The 23,237-nt window shown below is 48.8% G+C and overlaps 1 protein-coding gene across 1 annotated transcript in view; it reads left to right on the plus strand.

The window, feature by feature from the left end:
- The window catches only part of sos2 (son of sevenless homolog 2 (Drosophila)), a 234,022-nt gene that overhangs the window by 194,537 nt on the left and 16,248 nt on the right, over positions 1-23,237 (plus strand). Inside the window, exons 17-22 of the mRNA XM_072489811.1 lie at positions 4,808-4,970; positions 10,617-10,734; positions 11,061-11,233; positions 11,352-11,468; positions 19,160-19,403; positions 19,930-19,983. Of these exons, the coding sequence (XP_072345912.1) occupies positions 4,808-4,970; positions 10,617-10,734; positions 11,061-11,233; positions 11,352-11,468; positions 19,160-19,403; positions 19,930-19,983 (869 nt within the window). The remainder of the gene's footprint in view (positions 1-4,807; positions 4,971-10,616; positions 10,735-11,060; positions 11,234-11,351; positions 11,469-19,159; positions 19,404-19,929; positions 19,984-23,237) is intronic.

The raw sequence follows: 23,237 nt of genomic DNA on the forward strand, positions 1-23,237 counted from the left end.
CCCCAGCTCTTCTTCCCATTTTCCTTTCAGCTCATCCACCATGATCTCCCCCTCGTCTCTCATTTCCTTGTATATATCTGACACCCTACCATCCCCCACCCATGTTCCCGAAATCACTCTATCCTGAATCTCCTGCGTTGGGAGCTGCGGAAATTCCCTCATCTGTTGCCTCACAAAAGCCCTCAATTGCATATACCGAAATGCATTCCCCTGGGGCAACCCGTATTTTTCCGTCAGCGCTCCCAGACTCGCAAACGTCCCGTCTAGGAACAGATCCCTCAGTTACACAATCCCTGCTCTCTGCCATGTTCTAAATCCCCCATCTATTCCCCCCGGGACAAACCAATGATTATTTCTTATCGGGGACCGCACTGAGGCACCCGTCATTCCCTTATGCTGTCTCCACTGCCCCCAAATTTTCAGCGTTGCCACCACCACTGGACTTGTGGTGTATTTCTTCGGGGAGAACGGCAACGGCCCCGTCGCCAATGCTTGTAGGCTGGTTCCTTTACAGGACGCCATTTCCAGTCTCTTCCACGCCGCTCCCTCCCCTTCTCCCATCCACTTACACACCATTGAGATATTGGCGGCCCAATAATAATCACTTAAGCTCAGCAGTGCCAGTCCCCCCCCCCTAACCCTGCTACGCTGCAAAAACCCCCTTCTCACTCTCGGGGTCTTCCCAGCCCACACAAAGCTCATAACACTCTTCTCAATTTTTTTGAAAAAAGCCCTCGTAACCATCACCGGGAGGCACTGGAACACAAAAAGAAATCTCGGAAGGACTACCATTTTGACCGCCTGCAGCCTGCCCACCAGTGACAGGGACACCATGTCCCATCTCTTAAAATCCTTCTCCATCTGTTCCACCAATCGTGTTAAATTAAGCCTATGTAGGGTTCCCCAGTTCCTGGCTATCTGGATCCCTAAGTACCGGAAATCTCTTGTTACCCTCCTCAGCGGTAAATCGTCTATTCCCCTGCTCTGCTCCCCTGGATGCACCACAAACAACTCACTCTTCCCCATATTCAATTTGTACCCCGAAAATTCCCCAAACTCCCTGAGTGTCCACATTATCTCAGGCATCCCCTCCACTGGGTCCGCAACATATAGCAATAGATCATCTGCATACAATGATACCCGGTGTTCTTCTCCTCCCCTGAGTACTCCCCTCCACTTCCTAGAGCCCCTCAGTGCTATGGCCAGCGGCTCAATTGCCAATGCAAACAGTAACGGAGACAGGGGACATCCCTGTCTTGTCCCTCTATAAAGACGGAAGTAGTCGGACCTCTGCCTGTTCGTGATCACACTTGCCACCGGGGCCCTATATAGCAGCTGTACCCATCCAATAAACCCCTCTCCAAAACCAAATCTCTTCAACACTTCCCATATGTAGTCCCACTCCACTCTGTCAAATGCTTTCTCAGCGTCCATCGCCACCACTATCTCCGCCTCCCCCGCCGGCGGGGCATCATCATCACCCCTAGCAGCCTCCGTATATTCGTGTTCAGCTGTCTCCCCTTAACGAACCCAGTTTGATCCTCGTGGACCACCCCCAGGACACAATCCTCTATCCTTGTTGCCATCACCTTGGCCAGGAGCTTAGCATCCACGTTCAGGAGGGAAATAGGCCTGTAAGACCCGCACTGCAGCGGATCTTTTTCCTTCTTTAAGAGTAACAATATCGTCGCCTCCGACATAGTCGGGGGCAACTTCCCCCTTTCCCTGGTCTCATTGAAGGTTCTCGTCAAAAGCGGGGCCAGTAGGTCCATGTATTGCCTATAAAATTCCACCGGGAACCCATCCGGTCCCGGGGCCTTCCCCGCCTGCATGCTCCCAATCCCCTTTACCACCTCCTCCACCTCAATCCGTGCTCCCAGTCCCGCCCTCTCCTGCTCTTCCACCTTCGGGAATTCCAGCCGATCTAGGATATGCATCATTCCCTCCTTCCCTTCCGGGGGCTGAGCCTTATACAGCCTCTCGTAGAATGCCTTAAACACCCCGTTCACCCTCTCCGATCCCCGTTCCATCTCACCTTCCTCATCCCTCACCCCACCTATCTCCCTCGCCGCTCCCCTCTTCCTCTTCCCTTGGTGTGTGACCCACAGTCTCAGTTGTTGGGCCAGTAACCGGCTCGCCTTTTCTCCATACTCATACTGTACTCCCTGTGCCCTCCTCCACTGTGCCTCTGCCTTACCCGTGGTCAGCAGGTCAAATTCCATATGTAGCCTTTGTCTTTCCCTGTACAGTCCCTCCTCCGGAGCCTCTGCATATTGCCTGTCTACCCTCAGAAGTTCTCTCAACAGTCGCTCCCTTTCTTTGCTCTCTTGCTTCCCTTTATGGGCCCTTATGGATATCAGTTCCCCTCTGACCACCGCCTTCAGCGCCTCCCAGACCACTCCCACCTGGACCTCTCCGTTATCATTAAGCTCCAGGTACCTTTTGATACACCCCCTCACCCTTAGACATACCCCCTCATCCGCCAACAACCCCATATCCAATCTCCAGAGTGGGTGCTGCTCCTTTTCCTCTCCTACCTCCAGATCTACCCAATGTGGAGCGTGGTCCGAAATGGCTATGGCCATGTACTCCGTCCTTGTCACCTTCGGAATCAGTGCCCTTCCCAGGACAAAAAGTCTATCCGTGAATACACCTTGTGAACATGGGAGAAAAATGAAAACTCCTTACTCCTAGGCCTAATAAATCTCCAGGGGTCTACTCCTCCCATCTGCTCCATGAAGTCCTTAAGCACCTTGGCCGCTGCCGGCCTCCTCCCGGTCTTAGACCGAGACCGGTCCAGCCCTGGATCAAGCACCGTATTGAAGTCTCCACCCCATTACCAGCTTTCCCGCCTCCAGGTCCGGGATACGCCCCAGCATACGCTTCATGAAGTTTACATCATCCCAGTTCGGGGCGTATACGTTCACCAGAACCACCACCTCCCCTTGCAATCTGCCACTCACCATCACGTATCTACCCCTACTGTCCGTCACTATGGTCTTTGCTTCAAACAGTACCCGTTTCCCCACGAGAATAGTCACCCCCCTATTCTTCGCATCTAAACCCGATTGGAACACCTGCCCCACCCACCCTTTACGTAGTCTGACCTGATCTGCCAGTTTCAGGTGCGTCACCTGCCTTTAAGTTCCTTAAGTGTGCGAGTACCCGTGCCCTTTTAATCGGCCCATTCAGCCCTCTCACGTTCCACGTGATCAACCGGGTTGGGGGGCTCTTTACCCCCCTCCCCCATGTCGACTAGCCATCCCCTTTTCTAACCCAGCTCCTCACCTGGTTCCTATGTACCCGTATATCCCACCGACGGTGCTCTCCCGTCCCGACCACCCCGCCCCATATCAGCTCCCCCTTCCCCTTAGCAGCAGCAACCCAGTTAACTCTTCTTCCCCCCCCCCGCTAGATCCCTTTCTAGCATAGTTGCACTCCCCATGTTGCTCCCAGAAGTCAGCAAACTCTGGCTGACCTCAGCTTCCCCCGTTTGTCCTCGGCCCCTCATTGTGCGAGGCCCCCTCCTTCCTGCGTCCCCGTTCCCGCCACACTTACCATAGCGCGGGAGCAAAGCCCGTTTCCCACTCGGCCCCACCCCTGATGGCGCAGTTCCCTTCTCCTTCCCCTTTCCTTCCCACCGGCGCCCACAGTTCCCCATACTCTTCCCCCCCCCCCCCCACGAGGGGAAAAGAGAAAAATTCCTCTCCCCCCCCCCCTTCCCCTTCCTCGTCCCACATAATCACCCCACCACTTTATTACAGAAGCTTTTTCTCTCGCCAGACTATTCCAGCTTCTCGTCCACAATGAATGTCCACGCCTCTTCTGCCGTCTCAAAGTAGTGGTGCTTCCCTTGGTGTGTGACCCACAGTCTCGCCGGCTGCAACATTCCAAATTTAACCTTCTTTTTGTGGAGCACCGCCTTGGCCCGGTTGAAACTTGCCCTCCTTCTCGCCACCTCCGCACTCCAATCCTGGTACACGCGGATCACCGCGTTCTCCCACCTGCAGCTCCGAGTTTTCTTCGCCCATCTTAGAACCATCTCTCTGTCATTGTAGCGGTGAAACCTCATCACTATGGCTCGAGGTATTTCTCCTGCCTTTGGTCTTCGCGCCAGAACTCGATAAGCTCCCTCCACCTCCAAAGGGCCCGTCGGGGTCTCCGATCCCATTAGCGAGTGAAGCATCGTGCTCACATATGCCCCGACGTCCGCCCCCTCTGTGCCTTCGGGAAGACCCAAGGCTCTTAAATTTTTCCTCCTCGAGTTATTCTCCAGGGCTTCCAACCTCTCCACACACCTTTTGTGCTGTGCCTCGTGTGTCTCTGTCCTTACCACCAGGCCCTGTATTTCATCCTCATTCTCCGCAGCCTTTGCCTTCACGACCTGAAGCTCCAACTCCTGGGTCCTCTGCGCCTCCTTTAGCCCTTCAATCGCCTGTAGCATCGGGGCCAACACCTCCTTCTTCAGCTCTTCCACACAGCACCGCAGGAACTCTTGGTGCTCCGGGCCCCATACCAAACAGCCACCTTCCAACGCCATCTTACTTCGAGCTTCCCTTCCTTGCCGCTGCTCCAATGGATCCACTGCAATCCGGCCGCTATCCTCTCCTTTATCCATATTTATCCAGGGGGATTCCCTCCTATTTCACCGCACAATGATTTTGGCCGTTAAAAATTGCCGTTGGGGCTCCTAATAAGAGCCCAAAAGTCCGTTTCAATGGGAGGTGCCGAAACGTGCGACTTAGCTGGTCATCGCCGCACCCGGAAACATCTGAATATGGATTTTTAAAATGTTTTTATTTCCCAGGTGCATTGTGGAAACAGAAAATTTTGAGGAGAGAGTGGCTGTTTTCAGTCGAGTTATAGAGATCTTGCAGGTTTTCCAAGAGCTCAACAATTTTAATGGTGTGCTGGAGATTGTAAGCACAGTAAACTCTGTGCCAGTTTATAGGCTGGATCATACTTTTGAGGTGAGTATTTTTCAATTGTGCTTTGTTCCATTGGAAAAGAAAATCACTGTCTTCCTTTCTTCCCATCCCCATCTAATACATTGATCTCAAGCCTACGAATGTTTTGACCGGGGTTGGGGGCGGGGGCATTCAGAATTTGTCAATTTAATTTGTGATTGTGTTGGTTTGTCATACAGTTCTCCTTTAATTGTAAAATAAAGGCTCATGTAATCTGTTACCAGTTACCTCTGCCTCATTACTAGTGTCACTTTTTGGTGTCTGATGTGCAAATATAAAAACCTCTTTAAATATCACTGAATCTATTTGTACTTTGTGGTCATGTGTTGTCCCAGTTTTCTATTCCTCTTTCTGTCTTTGCAATGTATGTAAACTTAGAGTAGTTATGTGTTTGGCAGAATGGAGTGCAATTTGTGGTTTGTGGTGACTTGAGATATCAATCACACTGAATATATGGCACTGAAACATGCCATTTGGCACTCCATGCCGGCTCTCCACTCCACTCTAGCCTCCTTCTGTATTTCCTCATCTAAAACTAACATTGTAACCCTCTATTTCCTTTTTCCTTATAAACTTGTCTAGTGCTCCTTAAATGGAGCAATGTTATTTGCCCCAGCCACTCTGGTAGTGAATTTCATATTCTCACCACTCTGGGTAAAATTTTCTATTGGATAGCTTGGTGACTATTTTGTATGAATGGCCTCTAGCTATGCTGTTCCCCACAAGAAGAAACAGTCTTTTTCTATCCGTTCTACCAAAGCTTTTCATAAGTTTGGAAGACCTCTATTAGGTCATCCCTCCGCTTTATTTTTTTTAAGAAAAAAGAGACCAACCTGTTGATGCTTTCCTGATAAATAGGCCAACGTACCTCTGATATTATCCTTGTAAATTCTCTCTGCATGCTTTCCAGTGGCCCAAATTCTTTGTGAATTTGGCAACCAAAACTGTGTGCAGGACCCAGTGTCTCAAATGCCACTGCTGAGCCCCTTAGCTCATATTTTATCTTTTCCAGCCGAAGGAAGTCATACAGGTCGCCAACCAGGCCGTTACCCCAGTGGCAATGCCGACCGCCACTCCAGTAAGATTCGTCACCGGGCAATCAGAGGCGAAGGCCACAACAGCTGCCTTCCTCCATGAGCTCCGGCTTCTCCGAAACCCCAAATATCGCCACCAATGGATCCGGCTCCACCACCTCCCCCACTATCTTTGCTAGGGCCGCGAACACTCCTGCCCAGAATCTCTCCAACTTTTCACAGCCCAAAACATATGCGCGTGATTCACTGGTCACCGCCCGCACCTCTCGCACTCATCTGCCACCCCCTTCAAGAACCCACTCATTCTTGTCTGGGTCATATGCACCCTGTGTACGACCTTGAACTGTATCAGGCTCATCCTTGCACATGAGGAGGTCGCGTTTACCCTGTGCAATGCCTCACTCCATACTCCTCAATTGATTTCCCCACTCGATTCCCCTTCCCATTTTCCCTAAATCTTCACCACATGTTCACCTCCCTGCTCTCCCAGCCTCCTGTATATATCTCCAATTCTACTCGCCCCTTCCACATCCGGAAGCAGCAGTAGCTCCAGTAGGGTGTATCTAGGCAACCTAGGGAACTCCTTCCAAACCTTCCGCGCAAGGTCCCTCACTTACAGGTACCTGAACTCACTCCCTCTTGGAAGCCCCACCCTCTCCCTCAGCTCCTCCAGACAGGCAAACCCTTCCTTCAGGTACAAATCCCTCACCTTGACCAGCCCCACTTTCCTCCACCTCCTATACATGCTTTCTATCTCCCCGGTTCAAATTTGTGATTCTGACACAACGGCGTTAACACGGACATCCCCTCCATCCTAAAATGTCTCCTCAACTGGTTCCAGATCTTCACCGTTGACCGCACCACCGGGCTCCCTGAATACCTACTCGGCGCTATTGGCAACGCTGCCGTTACCATAACCCTCAAGCTGGACCCCTTACAAGATTCCTCCTCCATCCTAACCCATTATACCTCCTTTCCCTCCCAGCATCACCACACCTTTTTCACATTTGCTTTCCAATAATAATGAAGCAGGTTCGGCAATGCCAACCCCCTGCTGCCTATGCCTCTGTAGCAGGGTCCTCCTAACCCTTGCCACCTTCCCCGCCCATACAAAGTCCGAAATAATCGTGTCCAGCTTCCGACATCGGGGTATAAAGATCGGGAGTGTCTGAAAAATAAATAGGAATCTCAACAGAATATTCATCTCTACCACTTGAACCCTCCCCGCCAAAGTCAATTGCAATGTATCCCACCCCTTAAGTTCCTTCCTGGCCTCCTCCATCAGCTTTGTTACGTTCCACTTGTGGAGCAATGTCCATTCCCTCGCTACCTGAATCCCCAAATTCCTGAACCTATCTCTAGCCACCTTAAATGGCATTCCCCCTAAATTGGCTCACCGTCCCAACTCATTCACCAGGAACACTTCACTTTTCCCTACATTATACCTCAAGAATGCCCCAAACCTCCCCAGCAGGCCCATGATCCTTCCATACTCCCTCGCGGGTCCGAAACATACAACAGTAGGTCATCGATATAGCTCGACCCCGATGCTTCCTCTGTCCCCTCATAATCCCCTGCCACTCCCCTGACCCCTCAATAGCCATCGCCAAAGTTTCTATAGCCAGTGCAAACAACAGCGGTGACAGCAGGTACGCCTGCCTTGTTCCCCTGTGTAATTCGAAGCTCCGTGACCTCATATCATGCGGCCACACACTCTTGCTTGGTGCCACATTTAGCAAGCGCACCCATGCCCCAAACCTTCCCAGAATCTCAAACATCTATCGCCACTCAACCCGGTTGAATACCTTCTCCATGTCCATAGACACCACTACCTCCGGTACCCAGGCTCCTGATGGATTTTTGACTACATTTAACAACCCCCTTATATTGCATGAGAGCTGCCTGCCTTTTACGAAGTGTTTGTCCTCTGCAACCATCCCCGGGGACACAACCCCTCCATTCTTTCTGCCAACAACTTAGCCAGCACTTTCACATCCGCATTCAACAATGATATGGGCCTATACGGCCTGCATTCCACCGGGTCCTTCCCCTTGTTCGGGCTTAATGTGATTACTGCCTGCGTCATCGACTCCGGCAGCTCCTTCTTCTCCAGCACCTCATTAAATGCCCCCAAAATATGTGGCGCCAGGTCCGTCGTGAATTCCTTATAAAATTCCGCTGGATATCCATCCGGCCCTGGCACCTTCCCTGACTTCGTACCCCTGATACTATCCAGCACTTCCCTCAGTCCCAGGGGCTCCTCCGGCGCCTGCCTTTTTACTTCCTCCAGCTGAGGAAACTCTAGCTCATCCAAAAACCTTTCCATGTTCCCCTTTTCTCCCCCGCCCCCGGGTCTGCCTTGTACAATCCCTGGTAATACTCCCTAAACGCCTCATTTATCTTCCCGGCTCCGATACCATATCCCAACCCCAGTCCGTCTCCTCAATATTTCCCAGGACGCGGCCTGCCTCCGCAGCTGGTGCGCTAGCATGCGACTCGCCTGCTCCCCATATTCATATTGCCCTCTTACCCTACGTAACTTTCCTACCGCCCTTCCCTTTGTCAACCTATCAAATTACCCTGTAACTTTTTCTTCCTTGCCAATCCCTCCGTGGTGGGCACCCTCGAATACTCCCTATCCACCGCCACCATCTCGCTCATTAGACGGTCATATTCCTCCCTCCTTTCCCTATCCACGTGAGCCTTAAACAAGATAATCTCCACCTGGACCACTGTCTTTAGCGCTTCTCAAAAAAAGGTCGCCAATACCTCCCATTCTGATTCAACTCCACATGCTCCTTAATCACCGTCCGCACCTTGTCACAAAGCTGCCATCCGCCAACAACCCCGAATCAAACCTCCAACCGGCCTCTGCTCTCGTCCCGGTCTAAACCGAATCTCCAGCCAGTGGGGCGCATGGTCCGAAATTACTATCCCCGCGTACTCTGCCCATTCCACCCCAGCCAAAATCTCCCGGCTCACCACAAAATAATGAATCCTTGAATACACCTTATAAACGCATGGAAAAAAAGGAATACTCTGCCTCCCGGCTTCTTAAAGCGCCATGGATCCACCATATCTATCCTTTTCATAACTCCACCCAGCTCCTTTGCCTTTTGTACCCTACCCATCAACCTGGGGCTCAACCTATTCACCTTCGGCTCCAGGACACAGTTAAAGTCTCCTCCCATAATTAGGTGGTGCGTGGCCAAGTCCGGGATTGCTGCCAGCAGCCCCCTCATAAAACCCACATCGTCCCAATTTGGTGCAAACACGTTTACCAACACCACCGGCGTCCCTTCCAATACGCCACTCACAATCACGTATCTCCTACCCGGATCCCTCACTACCATCGCACTCAGAGTTTGTCACATCCATGATGACTTTTTGTAAGAGCCATTCAGCTGGTCTCACTGCCCTCCCTTTTCCTCTAGTCAAGCAATTGTTTTTGTTTCTTCAGGTGCTTATCCCTTTTAAAATTCTCTTTTAAAACCAAGGATTGAATCTGCCTCCGCCACACTCTTAGGCAGAATTGTACCCGTTAGATTACATTGCCACTCCTCGTTCTTCTTGCCAAAATTTATCTTTTCACACTTTACTGCATTAAATTTTATCTGCCGCATGCCTGCCCATTCTGCCAGTCTATCTATGTCCACTTGAAGTCTATCACCATCCTCATCACAGTTCCTCCAAGTTTTGTGTCATCTGTAAATTTTGAAATTATGCCCTGTACACCCAAGGCTAGGTCACAAATAAGAACACAGGTAATAGGAGCAGAAGTAAAGCATATGGCCCATTGAGCCTGCTGCACCATTTAATCCAATCATGTTTGACATTTGGCTTCAACTCCACTAACCCACCCACTTCCCCATACCCCTTCATTCTCTGAGAAATCAAAAAGCTGTCTATAGTCTGTCCATATCTAATATAGTTCAAGCAGTGGCCCTGCTACCAACCACAGGGAACCCAGTCCTCCAATCTGAAAAACAATAATTCACTATTCTCTTGTTTCTTGTCTCTCACCCCACCCCGTATCCATGTTGCCACTGACCCTTTTATTCCCTGGACTTGAGTTTTGCTGGCAGGCCGATTTATGTGATACTTTATTTAATGTACACTACATTAGTCCATGTATACTACATTAACCGCATTACCCTCATCAACCCTCTGTGTTACCTCACCAAAATTAGTTAAATGTTATTTGACTTCAATAAATCCATGTTGGCTTTCTTTAATAGATCCACACTTGTCCAAGTTATCTTTTGTTGATTTTGTCACATTATCATTTCCTAAAGCTTTTTCACCACTGAGGTTAAACTGACTGGCCTGTAGTTAGTTGGTTCATTCTTGCATCTTTTCATGATCAAAGTCTCACCTGTCCTCTTTTCCTGTTTGACAAATGTGATTCCTATATGAAAAACCAGAATGCAACATCAGAAGTGTTATCATTAATAAGAGAATACAAAAATACAAATTTTCCATCCCAATAAATGTTGAATTTTATCATAACCATGTCATTGTAAAAGAATTTTACTTTTGGGAATGTTTTTTGGTCATCTAGCACTCAATTTGTTTAAACTACTTCATAGTACCTTTTATTGTATATTTTACACAGGCATTGCCTGAGAGAAAGAAAAAAGTTTTAGATGAAGCAGTGGACCTAAGTCAAGATCACTTCAAGAAGTACCTAGCTAAACTTAAGTCAATAAACCCACCTTGTGTGCCTTTCTTTGGTAGGCAATCCAACTACTTATTAACTTGGTACCTTGATGTAATTTAAGAATGAATTGTGCATCATACCGGTTTCTCTTGTGTGTTTATAAATTGGTGACACATTATTTCTATAAGCCACTTACTTATTCAGCATTTATATACTTAAACTTGTGCAGTATGTAAAGTTGTTTTTTTAACCAGTCTTTCTCACTAATTTTTCCCCCTGCTTTTCAGCAGCAACTAATACAATTGAAAGAATTAATTTAGTTTGATTGTTTTATTATTGGTTAAGTATGTTATAGTGTTAACTTTTATGACCAATGTTCTTGATTATTTCTGTTCAAAGGTATTTATTTGACAAATATTCTCAAGACCGAAGTAGGTAATCCAGATTTCTTGAAAAGATGTGGGAAAGAACTAATAAATTTTAGCAAACGAAGAAAAGTAGCTGAAATCACAGGAGAAATCCAACAGTATCAAAACCAGCCCTACTGCCTACAAGTAGAAACTGATATCAAGGTAACAACTATGATACATTTTTAATATAAAGTTCACCTTTTATAGCCATTTTGACAAAAATGTCTTTATAGTAGTTCACTAAAAGTTACATTGAAGATCTTTTTGTGTTGCTGCATAGAGATTCTTTGAAAATCTGAATCCAATGGAAAATAGGAATGAAAAAGAGTTTACAGACTATTTGTTCAACAAATCCTTGTTAATTGAACCACGAAACTGCAGACAACCACCGCGTTTTGTAAGTTGTCCTAAAGTTCAATTTAATTTTACTATTCATGTTACCTGAGAAGATAAAAGGTCAGTCAGTTGAAGGTATAAATGTAAAGAGTTGTTACAGTGTGCCACTTGGTTTGACATTTAAAATTATTACTTAGTTAACTTTTTAAAAAGATCAACAGAATTGAAATAAGATTGTCAAGTAAAGGTTAAATTATCGAATGATTAAATCACTGATGTAGGACTTTCATCCCTTAGGGGCAGTGAAAGCGTTTTGCAAGATCAATTTAACTAGTCTCACTCCGCATGCCCATGTAATTCTTTTGTATTCAGGTGCTTATCCAATTATCTTTTGAAAACCATGATAGAATTTTCCCAACTACCTTAAATCTGTATCCTCTGGTTCTCAACTTCGCCATCAACGGGACCAGTTTCTTTGGGCGCGATTCAACGGAAGGAAACCTATGTTCGGTTTTGAGCGTGCTTAGCAGGGTGCTTCTCGGCGATTGCAGCACCAGGAAACACTCCGATATTGAACGGCACTTTGCCATTTTTTTAGGCCTCGGGGAGTTTCTATCCGCCAAGGCAGCACTTGAGTCATTTCCTGCTGGCTCCTCACAGAACGGGGCGCCATTTTGACTGGCTGCCCCGATCTTTCCCATCCTACCACCCCAACCTCAGGGAGGTCCCGGGGAACACCCCCTCAACTACCCCCCCTCCCCCCCGACAGTGCCAACCTGGCAGTGCCCCCTGCCAAGGTGTCCGGTTGGCTTTGCCAGGCTGGCAGTGCATGGGTGCCAGGGTGCCTTCCTGCTCTGTCCCCGAGCACCCGGTGATCTCTAAGTCAGGCGTGGCAAGGCTGCTGAATTGCGCCCTTTATTTCTATTCCGTCTAGATTCCTCATGATTTTAAGCACCTCTATCAAATCTCCTCTCAACCTCTCCAAAGAGAACAACCCAGCTTCTCTGATATATCCACCTAACGGAAGCCCCGTACTCCTGGAATAATTCTTGTCCTTCACATCCTTTCTAAAATGTGCCTAGAATTGGACCCAATACTCAGTTGAGGGTGAACAAGTGTTTTATAAAGATTCATCATAACTTCCTTGCTTTAAAGCCTAGGATCCAGTATGCCTTTTTAACCACTTTTTCAATTGCCCTGCCACCTTCAATGATTTGTGCACTAGTACTCCCAGATCTCTCTGTTTCTGCACCCCTTTAGAATTGCGCTCTATATTGTAACTCTTCCCATTAAAATAGACCACTTCTCAATTAAGTTTCATCTGTCGTGACTTCCGGGTGCGGCAATGACCAGCTGAGTCGCACGTTTCAGCACCTCCCGTTGGAACGGACTTTTGGGTTCTTGATAGGAGCCCCAACGGCAATTTAAACGGCCAAAATCACTGTGCGGTAAACTAGAAGGGAATCCCCCCGGATACACATGGAAAAAGGAGAGGATAGCGGTCGGATTGCAGAAGATCCTCTGGAGCAGCGGCAAGGAAGGGAAGCTCGAAGCAAGATGGCGTCGGAAGGTGGCCGTTTGTTATGGGGCCCGGAGCAACAAGAGTTCCTGCGGTGCTGTGTGGAAGAGCTGAAGAAGGAGGTGTTGGCCCCGATATTACAGGCGATTGAAGGGCTAAAGGAGGAGCAGAGGTCCCAGGAGCTGGAGCTACGGGTCGTGAAGGCAAAGACTGCTGAAAACAAAGATGAAATACAGGGCCTGGTGGTGAAGACAGAGACGCACGAGGCACAGCACAAAAGGTGTGTGGAGAGGTTGGAAGCACTGGAGAATAATTCGAGGAGGAAGAATCTAAGAGTCCTGGGTCTTCCCGAAGGCGCAGAGGGGGCGGACGTCGGGGCATATGTAAGCACGATGCTTCACTCGCTAATGGGATCGGAGGCCCCGACGGGCCCTTTGGAGGTGGAGGGAGCCTATCGAGTTCTGGCGCGAAGACCAAAGGCTGGAGAAATACCTCGAGCTATAGTGGTGAGGTTTCTCCGCTACAACGACAGAGAGACGGTCCTCAGATGGGCGAAGAAAACCCGGAACTGTAGGTGGGAGGACGCGGTGATCCGCGTATACCAGGATTGGAGTGCGGAGGTGGCGAGAAGGAGGGCAAGTTTCAATCGGGCTAAGGCGGTGCTTCACAATAAGGTCCAGTTTGGAATGTTGCAACCGGCGAGATTGTGGGTCACACACCAAGGGAAGCACCACTACTTTGAGACGGCAGAAGAGGCGTGGACATTCATTGTGGACGAGAAGCTGGAATAGTCTGGCGAGAGAAAGAGCTTCTGGGATAAAGTGGTGGGGTGATTATGTGGGGCGAGGAAGGGGGGGGGGGGGGGATGTTTTTTCAATTTGTTGATTCTTCGACCCTGTAACTTTTCTCTCTTCCCCTTGTTGGGGGCGGGGGAGGAGTATGAGGAATTGTGGGCGCCGGTGGGAAGGAAAGGGGAAGGATAAGGCCAATAGGGACGGGGCCGAGTGGGAAACGCGGGCTTTGCTCCCGCGCTATGGTAATTGTGGCGGGAACAGGGACGCAGGAAGGAGGGGGCCTCGCACAGTGAGGGGCTGAGGGCAAAGGGGGAAGCCGAGGTCAGCCAGAGTTCGCTGACTTCGGGGTGCAACTACGCTAGAGGGGGATCTAGCGGAGGGGGGGGTAGTTAACTGGGTTGCTGCTGCTAAGGAGAAGGGGGAGCTGCTATGGGACGGGGTGGTCGAGACGGGGGGGCACCGTCGGTGGGATATACAGGTACGTGGGAACTGGGTGAGGAGCTGGGTTAAAAAAGGGGATGTCTAGTCGACAAGGGCGGGGGGTGGTAAAGAGCCCCCCAACCCGGTTGATCACGTGAGGGCTGAACGGGCCGATTAAAAGGGCACGGGTACTCGCACACCTAAAGAAATTAAAGGCAGATGTGGTTATGTTGCAGAAGACGCACCTGAAACTGATAGACCAGGTCAGACTACGTAAAGGATGGGTGGGGCAGGTGTTTCATTCGGGTTTAGATGCGAAGAATAGTGGGGTGGCTATCTTAGTGGAGAAACGGGTACTGTTTGAGGCAAAGACCATAGTGGCGGACAGTGGGGGTAGATATGTGATGGTGAGTGGCAGATTGCAAGGGGAGGCGGTGGTTCTGGTGAACGTATACGCCCCAAACTGGGATGATGCAAACTTTATGAGGCGTATGTTGGGGCGTATCCCGGACCTGGAGGCGGGAAAGTTGGTAATGGGGGGAGACTTCAATACGGTGCTTGATCCAGGGCTGGACCGGTCGAGGTCCAGGACCGGGAGGAGGCCGGCAGCGGCCAGGGTGCTCACGGACTTCATGGAGCAGTTGGGAAGAGTAGACCCCTGGAGATTTATTAGGCCTAGGAGTAAGGAGTTCTCATTTTTCTCCCATGTTCACAAGGTATATTCACGGATAGACTTTTTTGTCTTGGGAAGGGCACTGATTCCGAAGGTGACAGGGACGGAGTATACGGCCATAGCCATTTCGGACCACGCTCCACATTGGGTAGACCTGGAGGTAGGAGAGTAAAAAGAACAGCACCCACTCTGGAGAATGGATATGGGCTTATTGGCGGATGAGGGGGTATGTCTAAGTGTGAGGGGGTGTATCGAAAAGTACTTGGAGCTTAATGACAACGGAGAGGTTCAGGTGGGAGTGGTCTGGGAGGCGTTGAAGGCGGTGGTCAGAGGGGAACTGATATCCATAAGGGCACATAAAGGGAAGCAAGAGGGTAAAGAAAGGGAGCGACTGTTGAGAGAACTTCTGAGGGTGGACAGGCAATATGCAAAGGCACCGGAGGAGGGACTGTACAGGGAAAGACAAAGGTTACATGTGGAATTTGACCTGCTGACCACTGGTAAGGCAGAGGCACAGTGGAGGAGGGCGCAGGGTGTACAGTATGAGTATGGAGAGAAGGCGAGTCGGCTACTGGCCCACCAATTGAGGAAGAGGGGCGCGGCGAGGGAGATAGGTGGGGTGAGAGATGAGGAGGGAGAGATGGAACGGGGAGCGGAGAGAGTGAACGGGGTGTTCAAGGCATTCCATGAGAGGTTATATAAGGCTCAGCCCCCGGAAGGGAAGGAGGGAATGAGCATTTCCTGGATCAGCTGGAATTCCCGAAAGTGGAGGAGCAGGAGAGGGCGGGACTGGGAGCACAGATTGAGATGGAGGAGGTTGTAAAGGGGATTGGGAGCATGCAGGCGGGGAAGGCCCTGGGACCGGATGGGTTCCCGGTGGAATTTTATAGGAAATATATGGACCTACTGGCCCCGCTTTTGACGAGAACCTTTAATGAGGCCAGGGAAAGGGGGAAGTTGCCCCCGACTATGTCAGAGGCGACGATATCGCTACTTTTGAAGAAGGAAAAAGACCCGCTGCAGTGTGGGTCCTACAGGCCCATCTCCCTTTTGAACGTAGATGCTAAGCTCCTGGCCAAGGTGATGGCGACGAGGATAGAGGATTGTGTCCCGGGGGTAGTGGTGGCGATGGATGCCGAGAAAGCATTCGACAGAGTGGAGTGTGACTATCTGTGGGAAGTGTTGAGGAGATTTGGTTTTGGAGAAGGGTTTATTGGATGGGTACAGCTGCTATATAGGGCCCCGGTGGCAAGTGTGGTCACGAACAGGCAGAGGTCTGACTACTTCCGTCTTTATAGAGGGACGAGGCAGGGGTGTCCCCTGTCTCCGTTACTGTTTGCACTGGCAATTGAGCCCCTGGCCATAGCACTGAGGGGCTCCAGGAAGTGGAGAGGAGTACTCAGGGGAGGAGAAGAACACCGGGTATCATTGCATGCAGATGATTTATTGCTGTATTTTGTGGACCCGGTGGAGGGGATGCCTGAGATAATGCGGACACTCAGGGAGTTTGGGGAATTCTCGGGGTACAAATTGAAAATGGGGAAGAGTGAGTTGTATGTGGTGCACTCGGGGGAGCAGAGCAGGGGAATAGATGATTTACCGCTGAGGAAGGTAACAAGAGATTTCCGGTACTTAGGGATTCAGATAGCCAGGAGTTAATTTAACACGATTGGTGGAACAGATGGAGGAGGATTTTAAGAGATGGGACATGGTGCCCCTGTCACTGGTGGGTAGGGTGCAGGCAGTCAAAATGGTAGTCCTCCCGAGATTCCTTTTTGTGTTTCAGTGCCTCCCGGTGATGGTCACGAAGGCTTTTTTCAAGAAAATCGAGAAAAGTGTCATGAGTTTTGTGTGGGCTGGGAAGACCCCGAGAGTGAGGAGGGTTTTTTTTGCAGCGTAGCAGGGATAGGGGGGGACTGGCACTTCCGAACTTAAGTGAGTACTATTGGGCCGCCAATGTCTCAATGGTGTGTAAGTGGATGGGAGAAGGGGAGGGAGCGGCGTGGAAGAGATTGAAGATGGCGTCCTGCAAAGGAACCAGCCTACAAGCACTAGCGACGTTGCCGTTCACCCCGAAGAAATACACCACAAGTCCAGTGGTGGTGGCAACACTGAAAATTTGGGGGCAGTGGAGACGGCATAGGGGATTGACTGGAGCCTCGGTGCGGTCCCCGATAAGAAATAATCATAGGTTTGTCCCGTGGAGAATAGATGGGGGATTTAGAGCATGGCAGAGAGCTGGGATTGTGCAATTGAGGGATCTGTTCTTAGACGGGACGTTTGCGAGTCTGGGAGCACTGACGGAAAAATATGGGTTGCCCCAAGGGAATGCATTTCGGTACATGCAACTGAGGGCTTTTGCGAGGCAACAGGTGAGGGAATTCCCGCAGCTCCCGACGCAGGAGATTCAGGATAGAGTGATCTCAGGGACACGGGTGGGGGATGGTAGGGTATCAAATATATACAGGGAAATGAGAGACGAGGAGGAGGTCATGGTGGATGAGCTGAAGGGAAAATGGGAAGAAGAGCTGGGGGAAGAGATTGAAGAGGGGCTGTGGGCAGAGGCCCTACGTAGGGTGAACTCTTCGTCCTCGTGCGCCAGGCTTAGCCTGATACAATTCAAGGTTTTGCACAGGGCGCATATGACCGGAGCAAGGCTCAGTAAATATTTCGGGGTAGAGGATTGGCGTGGGAGATGCTCGAGAAGCCTGGCAAACCACACCCACATGTTTTGGTCATGCCCGGCACTGCAGGGGTTCTGGGTGGGGGTGGCGAATGTGCTTTCAAAGGTGGTGGGGGTCCGGGTCGAGCCAAGCTGGGGGTTGGCTATATTTGGGGTTGCAGAAGAGCCGGGAGTGCAGGAGGCGAGAGAGGCTGATGTTTTGGCCTTTGCGTCCCTAGTAGCCCGGCGAAGGATATTGCTTATGTGGAAGGATCCAAACCCCCGGGCGTGGAGACCTGGATAAACGACATGGCAGGGTTTATAAAACTAGAACGGATAAAGTTTGCACTAAGGGGTTCGGCGCAAGGGTTCACCAGGCGGTGGCAACCGTTCATTGACTACCTCGCAGAACGATAAAGGAAATGGGAAGGTAACAGCAGCAACCCTGGGGGGGGGGGGGGGGGGGGGAGGAGGGGGAGGAGGGGGAGGAGGAGGGGGAGGAGGAGGAGGGGGAGGAGGAGGGGGGGCGGGGAGGGCGGGTCCTCGGGGGTGTTTATGTATAGATATTTGTACTTGGTTATGTATATTGGATTGTTTGATTTTATTATTTGGGAGAGTTATTATTTTTATTATGGCAGTTGCCATTTAGTATATATAATATTTACTTATTTGTTAAAAACGGTCGCTGTTATTTATATTGTTTTGTTGCTGTAAAAAGGGAAAAACCTTTGTACTGTTTTGCTTGGCCGAAAAATTTGAATAAAATATATATATTTTTTAAAGTTTCATCTGTCGTATCTCTTCCTTTCCACTAACTTATCCATGTCCACTTGAAGTCTATCCCTATCCTCCTCACAGTTCACTATGCTTCCAAGTTTGTGTCAGCTGTAAATTTTGAAATTGTACCGTATATACCCAAGTCCAAGTCATTAACCTGCAAAAGAGAAAACAATGGTCCTAGTATCAACCACAGTATACCTTACTGTATTCCAAAAGACAACTACTACCTGTCACTTAGCCTATCTTGTATCCATGTTGTCATTGTCCCTTTTATTCCATGGCCATCAAATTTAAGCAAGCCTATTATATGGCACTTTATCAAATGCCTTTTGGAAGTCCATAAACACATCATCTGCTTTACCCTCATCAACCTTCACTGTTCCTGCATCAAAAAACTCAATCAAGTTAGTTGAACACAATTTGCCTTTAACAGATATGTGCTGGCTTTTCTTAAATGATCCACACTTGTCCAAGTGACTGTTCATTTTGTCCTGGATTATTGTTTCTCAAAGCTTTCCATGGTTAAACTGACTGTCCTGTAGTTGCTGGGGTTATCCCTACACCTATTTTTGAACAAGTGATACCACCTTGGCCAAAGCCCTCAGCACCTCCTAGTACTGTATCCCTCTATACCCATCCTATCCATGAATGTTTCGAGATGCCTTTTGAACTCTCGGGAGGTTGTGGAAACAGATACATTAACGGCCTTCAAAAGGCATCTCGACAAATACATGATAGGATGGATATAGAGGGATACGGCAGGGGCGTGGGCCTAGGTAGGGTCCTCTTTCTGAGTGTCAGTGAAGGCTCGATGGGCCAAATGGCCGACTTCTGCATGTAGGGATTCTATGATTCTAATTGAAGTTGCAGTAACAATAAATTTTATTTGACCTTTTGTCTTTAGCCAAGAAAAACTTCATACTCCTTAAAATCTCCTGGAATACGACCGAATCCCACAAGACATACCTCTACCTCTGGAACTTTAAAGAATCCCATGCAGGAGCCACGTAAGATCAGCTTCAGTAGAATTCCTGAAGCTGAGAACGAATCAACAATGTCTGTTCCAAACTCCCCAAACACACCATCTACCCCACCTGCATCTGCTTCTGAGCTCAGTGTTTTTGATGGGGACTTTTCCAGCTCTAGCAGTGAGTGTAATTTTGTACTATATAATGTAATTTATATGAACACTGGGTTAATTAACATATCATACTGCTCCCTTAAAAGCATAACATTTCAAATGGAGTTTTTGTCATTCAAGTCTTTTTTTTTTTTTGTTAGGATATTTGGGAATCCTTGGGTGTGTTTTTCAGAGCTCCACAACATTCTTGTGAGTAATGACGCTGACTGGTTTAGCACCAAGCCAGAAGGTCACCAGGTTTAATTTGCAGAATGTGCTGGCACATGCAGTTTATTTTTATGCTCAAGAAGGCATCAATTGAATGAGGCACTGGAAGACAGGAGGATGCCTGTCTAATTCCTCCTCAGCCAAAGTTGGTATTTTAAGGAGAAAGGTTTAAAATTAATTTTAAAATTGAACATTGCCTTGCTGGAAATGACTGTGATTAGTAAATATTTGGACACATGCATGGTAGAAATGATAGGCGCACAGACTGTGACTGATTTGCTGGCTGCTGTGCTTGTTATTTCCATTTATTCCTGTGTTTTTTGCAGGTAGTTCAAGTTCAATCTGCTCCACAATCTTTGCTCCTGGTCACATTGCTGCCGGTATGCCAGCTCTTGCTGGATTTTAAATGTCCACTCGTGCTGTTGGCTTTCTTTTTTTTCTTTTTGACTGGCCTCTTCATAGTCTGTTCGCGTGAATATTATTAATTCACTGCTTTTGTCCTACTGTGGTTAATTAACAGATAATTCTACTCATCTGAATATACATTTCACAAGGCTTTGTATCTAAAAATATGATTGCTACAACTTTGACCATTCTTATTGTTTGCTGTTATGGCTGCAATGACATACCACTGAAGTAAATTTAGCTTGCAATCTTCACAAAGCTTCCTTCATTTAATTGCATTTGTTGCATTTGCTCAGTGATATGACTGCACACTGCTACTGTTCATTTTGTTGCATTAGCTAACCATATATTGAATCCTATTGCAAAACATAGATTTATATCATGTCCAGTGTTGTAATAGTGTGCTTTAGTAAGAACTACACATCAAATTGAAAGGCTTCTGTCTTGCCCATCATTTATTAAATGTGCCTGTGGCATAACTATGTGACACAATTTTCTGTTTGGCTCATGTATTAAATGAATCAGACTGATTTTCTCCAATATGTATTTGGAAAGGTACTAATCACGGCTCACCCTAGCCCAGAACCAGTGCACTACAGTCCTCAGCTCATGCATCCCAATGCTGGAAGCTACAGACGAGTCCAATGAGGAATTTTACTCCGGTCTCAAACAGCCCTTGGTCTGAGTTCCAACGGGTGGCAAGCTGATCCTCCTTGGCGACTTCAACTCCAGAGTTGGAAAGGACACATATCTCTGGGAGGTGTAATTAGCAGACAGGGACTAGGGAAATCCAACACCAACAGTACACTGCTGATAAAAACATGGCCTTGTCATAACCAATACCGTGTTCCGTCAGAGAGACACGTACAAGACCTCATGGTAACACCTTCGCTCCAAGCACTGACACCAGCTCGATTACATCATTGTTCAAGCGAGGGACTGCAAAGACCACCTTATGCCCCACGCCATGACAGGAACCACGATTGCTGGATGGACCACCGTTTAATCTCTCTGTGATCAACATCAACGTAGTTCCAAAGCAGCGACAGCGTTAGAAACAGTGTCACAGGAATATCAATGCTGAAGCCTGCAAAGAACCTGGTGAGAGAGCCCTATTCAGCAGTGCCTCACTGGCAACCTGATGACTCCTGGTGACTCAGACGCAGAGTGTCCACGGCGTCTGGTCTTTCCTCAAGGCCTCCATAATCCGCACCTGTGAAGACACGCTTGATCACTTGAACAGAAAGCACAAGACTGGTTTGATGAGAATGTCTAGCCGACCCAGGAACTGATAACCCACAAGCATAACACTTTTCTGAACCTTAAACACCAACCCAACTTGAGAGCTAGAAAGCAGTTTTACAGATGGCTGAAGGCTGAGGTCCAGCAAAAACCCCACATCCTAAAGAACAGATGGTGGGGGAGAAAGTGCAGGAGATCCAGAGGGTAGCCGACAACCATAAAACCAGAGGTTTCTTTAGTGTAGTTAAGACCACCTATGGCCCAAACACTCAGGAACCCATCCCACTGCTGGCCAAGAACTAAGGTGCTCACCAAGAACAAGAGAGGCAGTCAGCACCTGCTGGATGGAGGACTTTGAAAACCTCCGTAACAGAGACTCTGTCTTCAACATGAGTGTCCACTACTCAAACCCACAGCATGGTATCCATCGCCATCCCAAACAAACCCCAACCTTGCCCAGCACAAAGTAGAAAAGGCCATCTGGCAGCTAAAGAACAACAAGGTATTTGGAGCAGATGGAATCCATGCCAAAACATTTCATCATGGCAGGGAAGCACCATTGGTGCAAATACATGATCTAATTTCCCTTTCCTGGAAGGTAGAAGACAAGAGATGGCATAATCATGACCATCTTCAGGTGACAAGTCCGACTACAGTAACTACAGAGGAATTTCCTTGCTGTAGACCGCAGGGAAGTCATCACAAGAGTCCTTTTTATTTTTAGAAAATATTTTATTGAGGCATTTATAATTTTAACATTCTAAACAACAGAGCGATCCAGCACACACAAAACCCACAATAACATAGCCAACTTCCTCCCGCCCAAACTCCTAGCTACCCATACATTAGATTCCCTGTCCTTATTCTTCACTTCCATGCCTCCTTCGCCCCCCTCCCCCCGATTGGGACCCCTTCCCATTCCATCAGTTCCTTTATATATTTCCGAGACCATCCCCTCACCAACCCCTGTTCCAGACATCACCTTCTCCTGTAGTCCCCTTAGAGGGAGGCGAGGGAAGCTTGGAACTTTCCTCCGGACAAAATCCCGTAACTGCTGGTACCGGATCCGTTCTGACCCGGTAACTCAAACTCTTCCTCTAGCTCCTCCAGGCTACGGAAACCCTCCTCAATGAAGAGATCCCCAAATCTCTGAATCCCTGCCCGCTGCCATGTCCTAAAGCCACCGTCCAGCCCCCCCCGGAGCAAACCTGTGATTATCACAGATCGGTGACCATACCAATGCACCCTCCAGTCTCGTGTTGTCTCCATTGCCCCCACACTCTCAGGGCTGCCACTACCACTGGAATTGTGGAGTAATGAGCTGGCAGGAATGGCAGAGGTGCTGTTAACAGAGCCTTCAGACTCGTGCCCTTGCAAGATGCCGCCTTCGCTCGCTCCCACACTGACCCTCCCCCCACTATCCATTTCCTAATCAGCAAAATATTGGCCACCCAGTAATAGTTAATAAAGTCCAGAAGGGCCTAAGCCCTCCTCACCGTGGCTCCCCTCAAGAAGGACTTTCTTCACCCTCTGGGCTTTCCCGGCCCATATAAAACCCGAGATTGCCGCATTCATCTTCCTAAAAAGTGCCTTGGGGATGAAGATTGGGAGATACTGAAACACACACAACAATCTCGGGAGGACTGTCATCTGAACAGTTTGTACCCTCCCCGCCAATGACAGCGGGAGCAGATCCCACCTACGGAAGTCCCCTTTCATTTGCTCAATCACCAGTCCCTTGCCACTTGAATTCCCAGGTACCTAAAACTCCTTCCCACCACTTTGAACGGCATCTCCCTCAGTCTCCTCTCCTGCCCCCTTGCCTGGATCGCAAAAACCTCACTCTTGCCCATATTCAGTTTGTAACCTGAGAACTGCCCAAATTCCTCCAGTATTCCCATAATTCCTGCGATTTCCCCCTAACTGGACTGTTATATATAGGAGTAAATCATTGGCATAGAGCGAGACCCTATGTTCCATCACCCTC

The sequence above is a fragment of the Scyliorhinus torazame genome, chromosome 2 (assembly GCF_047496885.1).
Source record: "Scyliorhinus torazame isolate Kashiwa2021f chromosome 2, sScyTor2.1, whole genome shotgun sequence".
Lineage (NCBI taxonomy): Eukaryota > Metazoa > Chordata > Chondrichthyes > Carcharhiniformes > Scyliorhinidae > Scyliorhinus > Scyliorhinus torazame.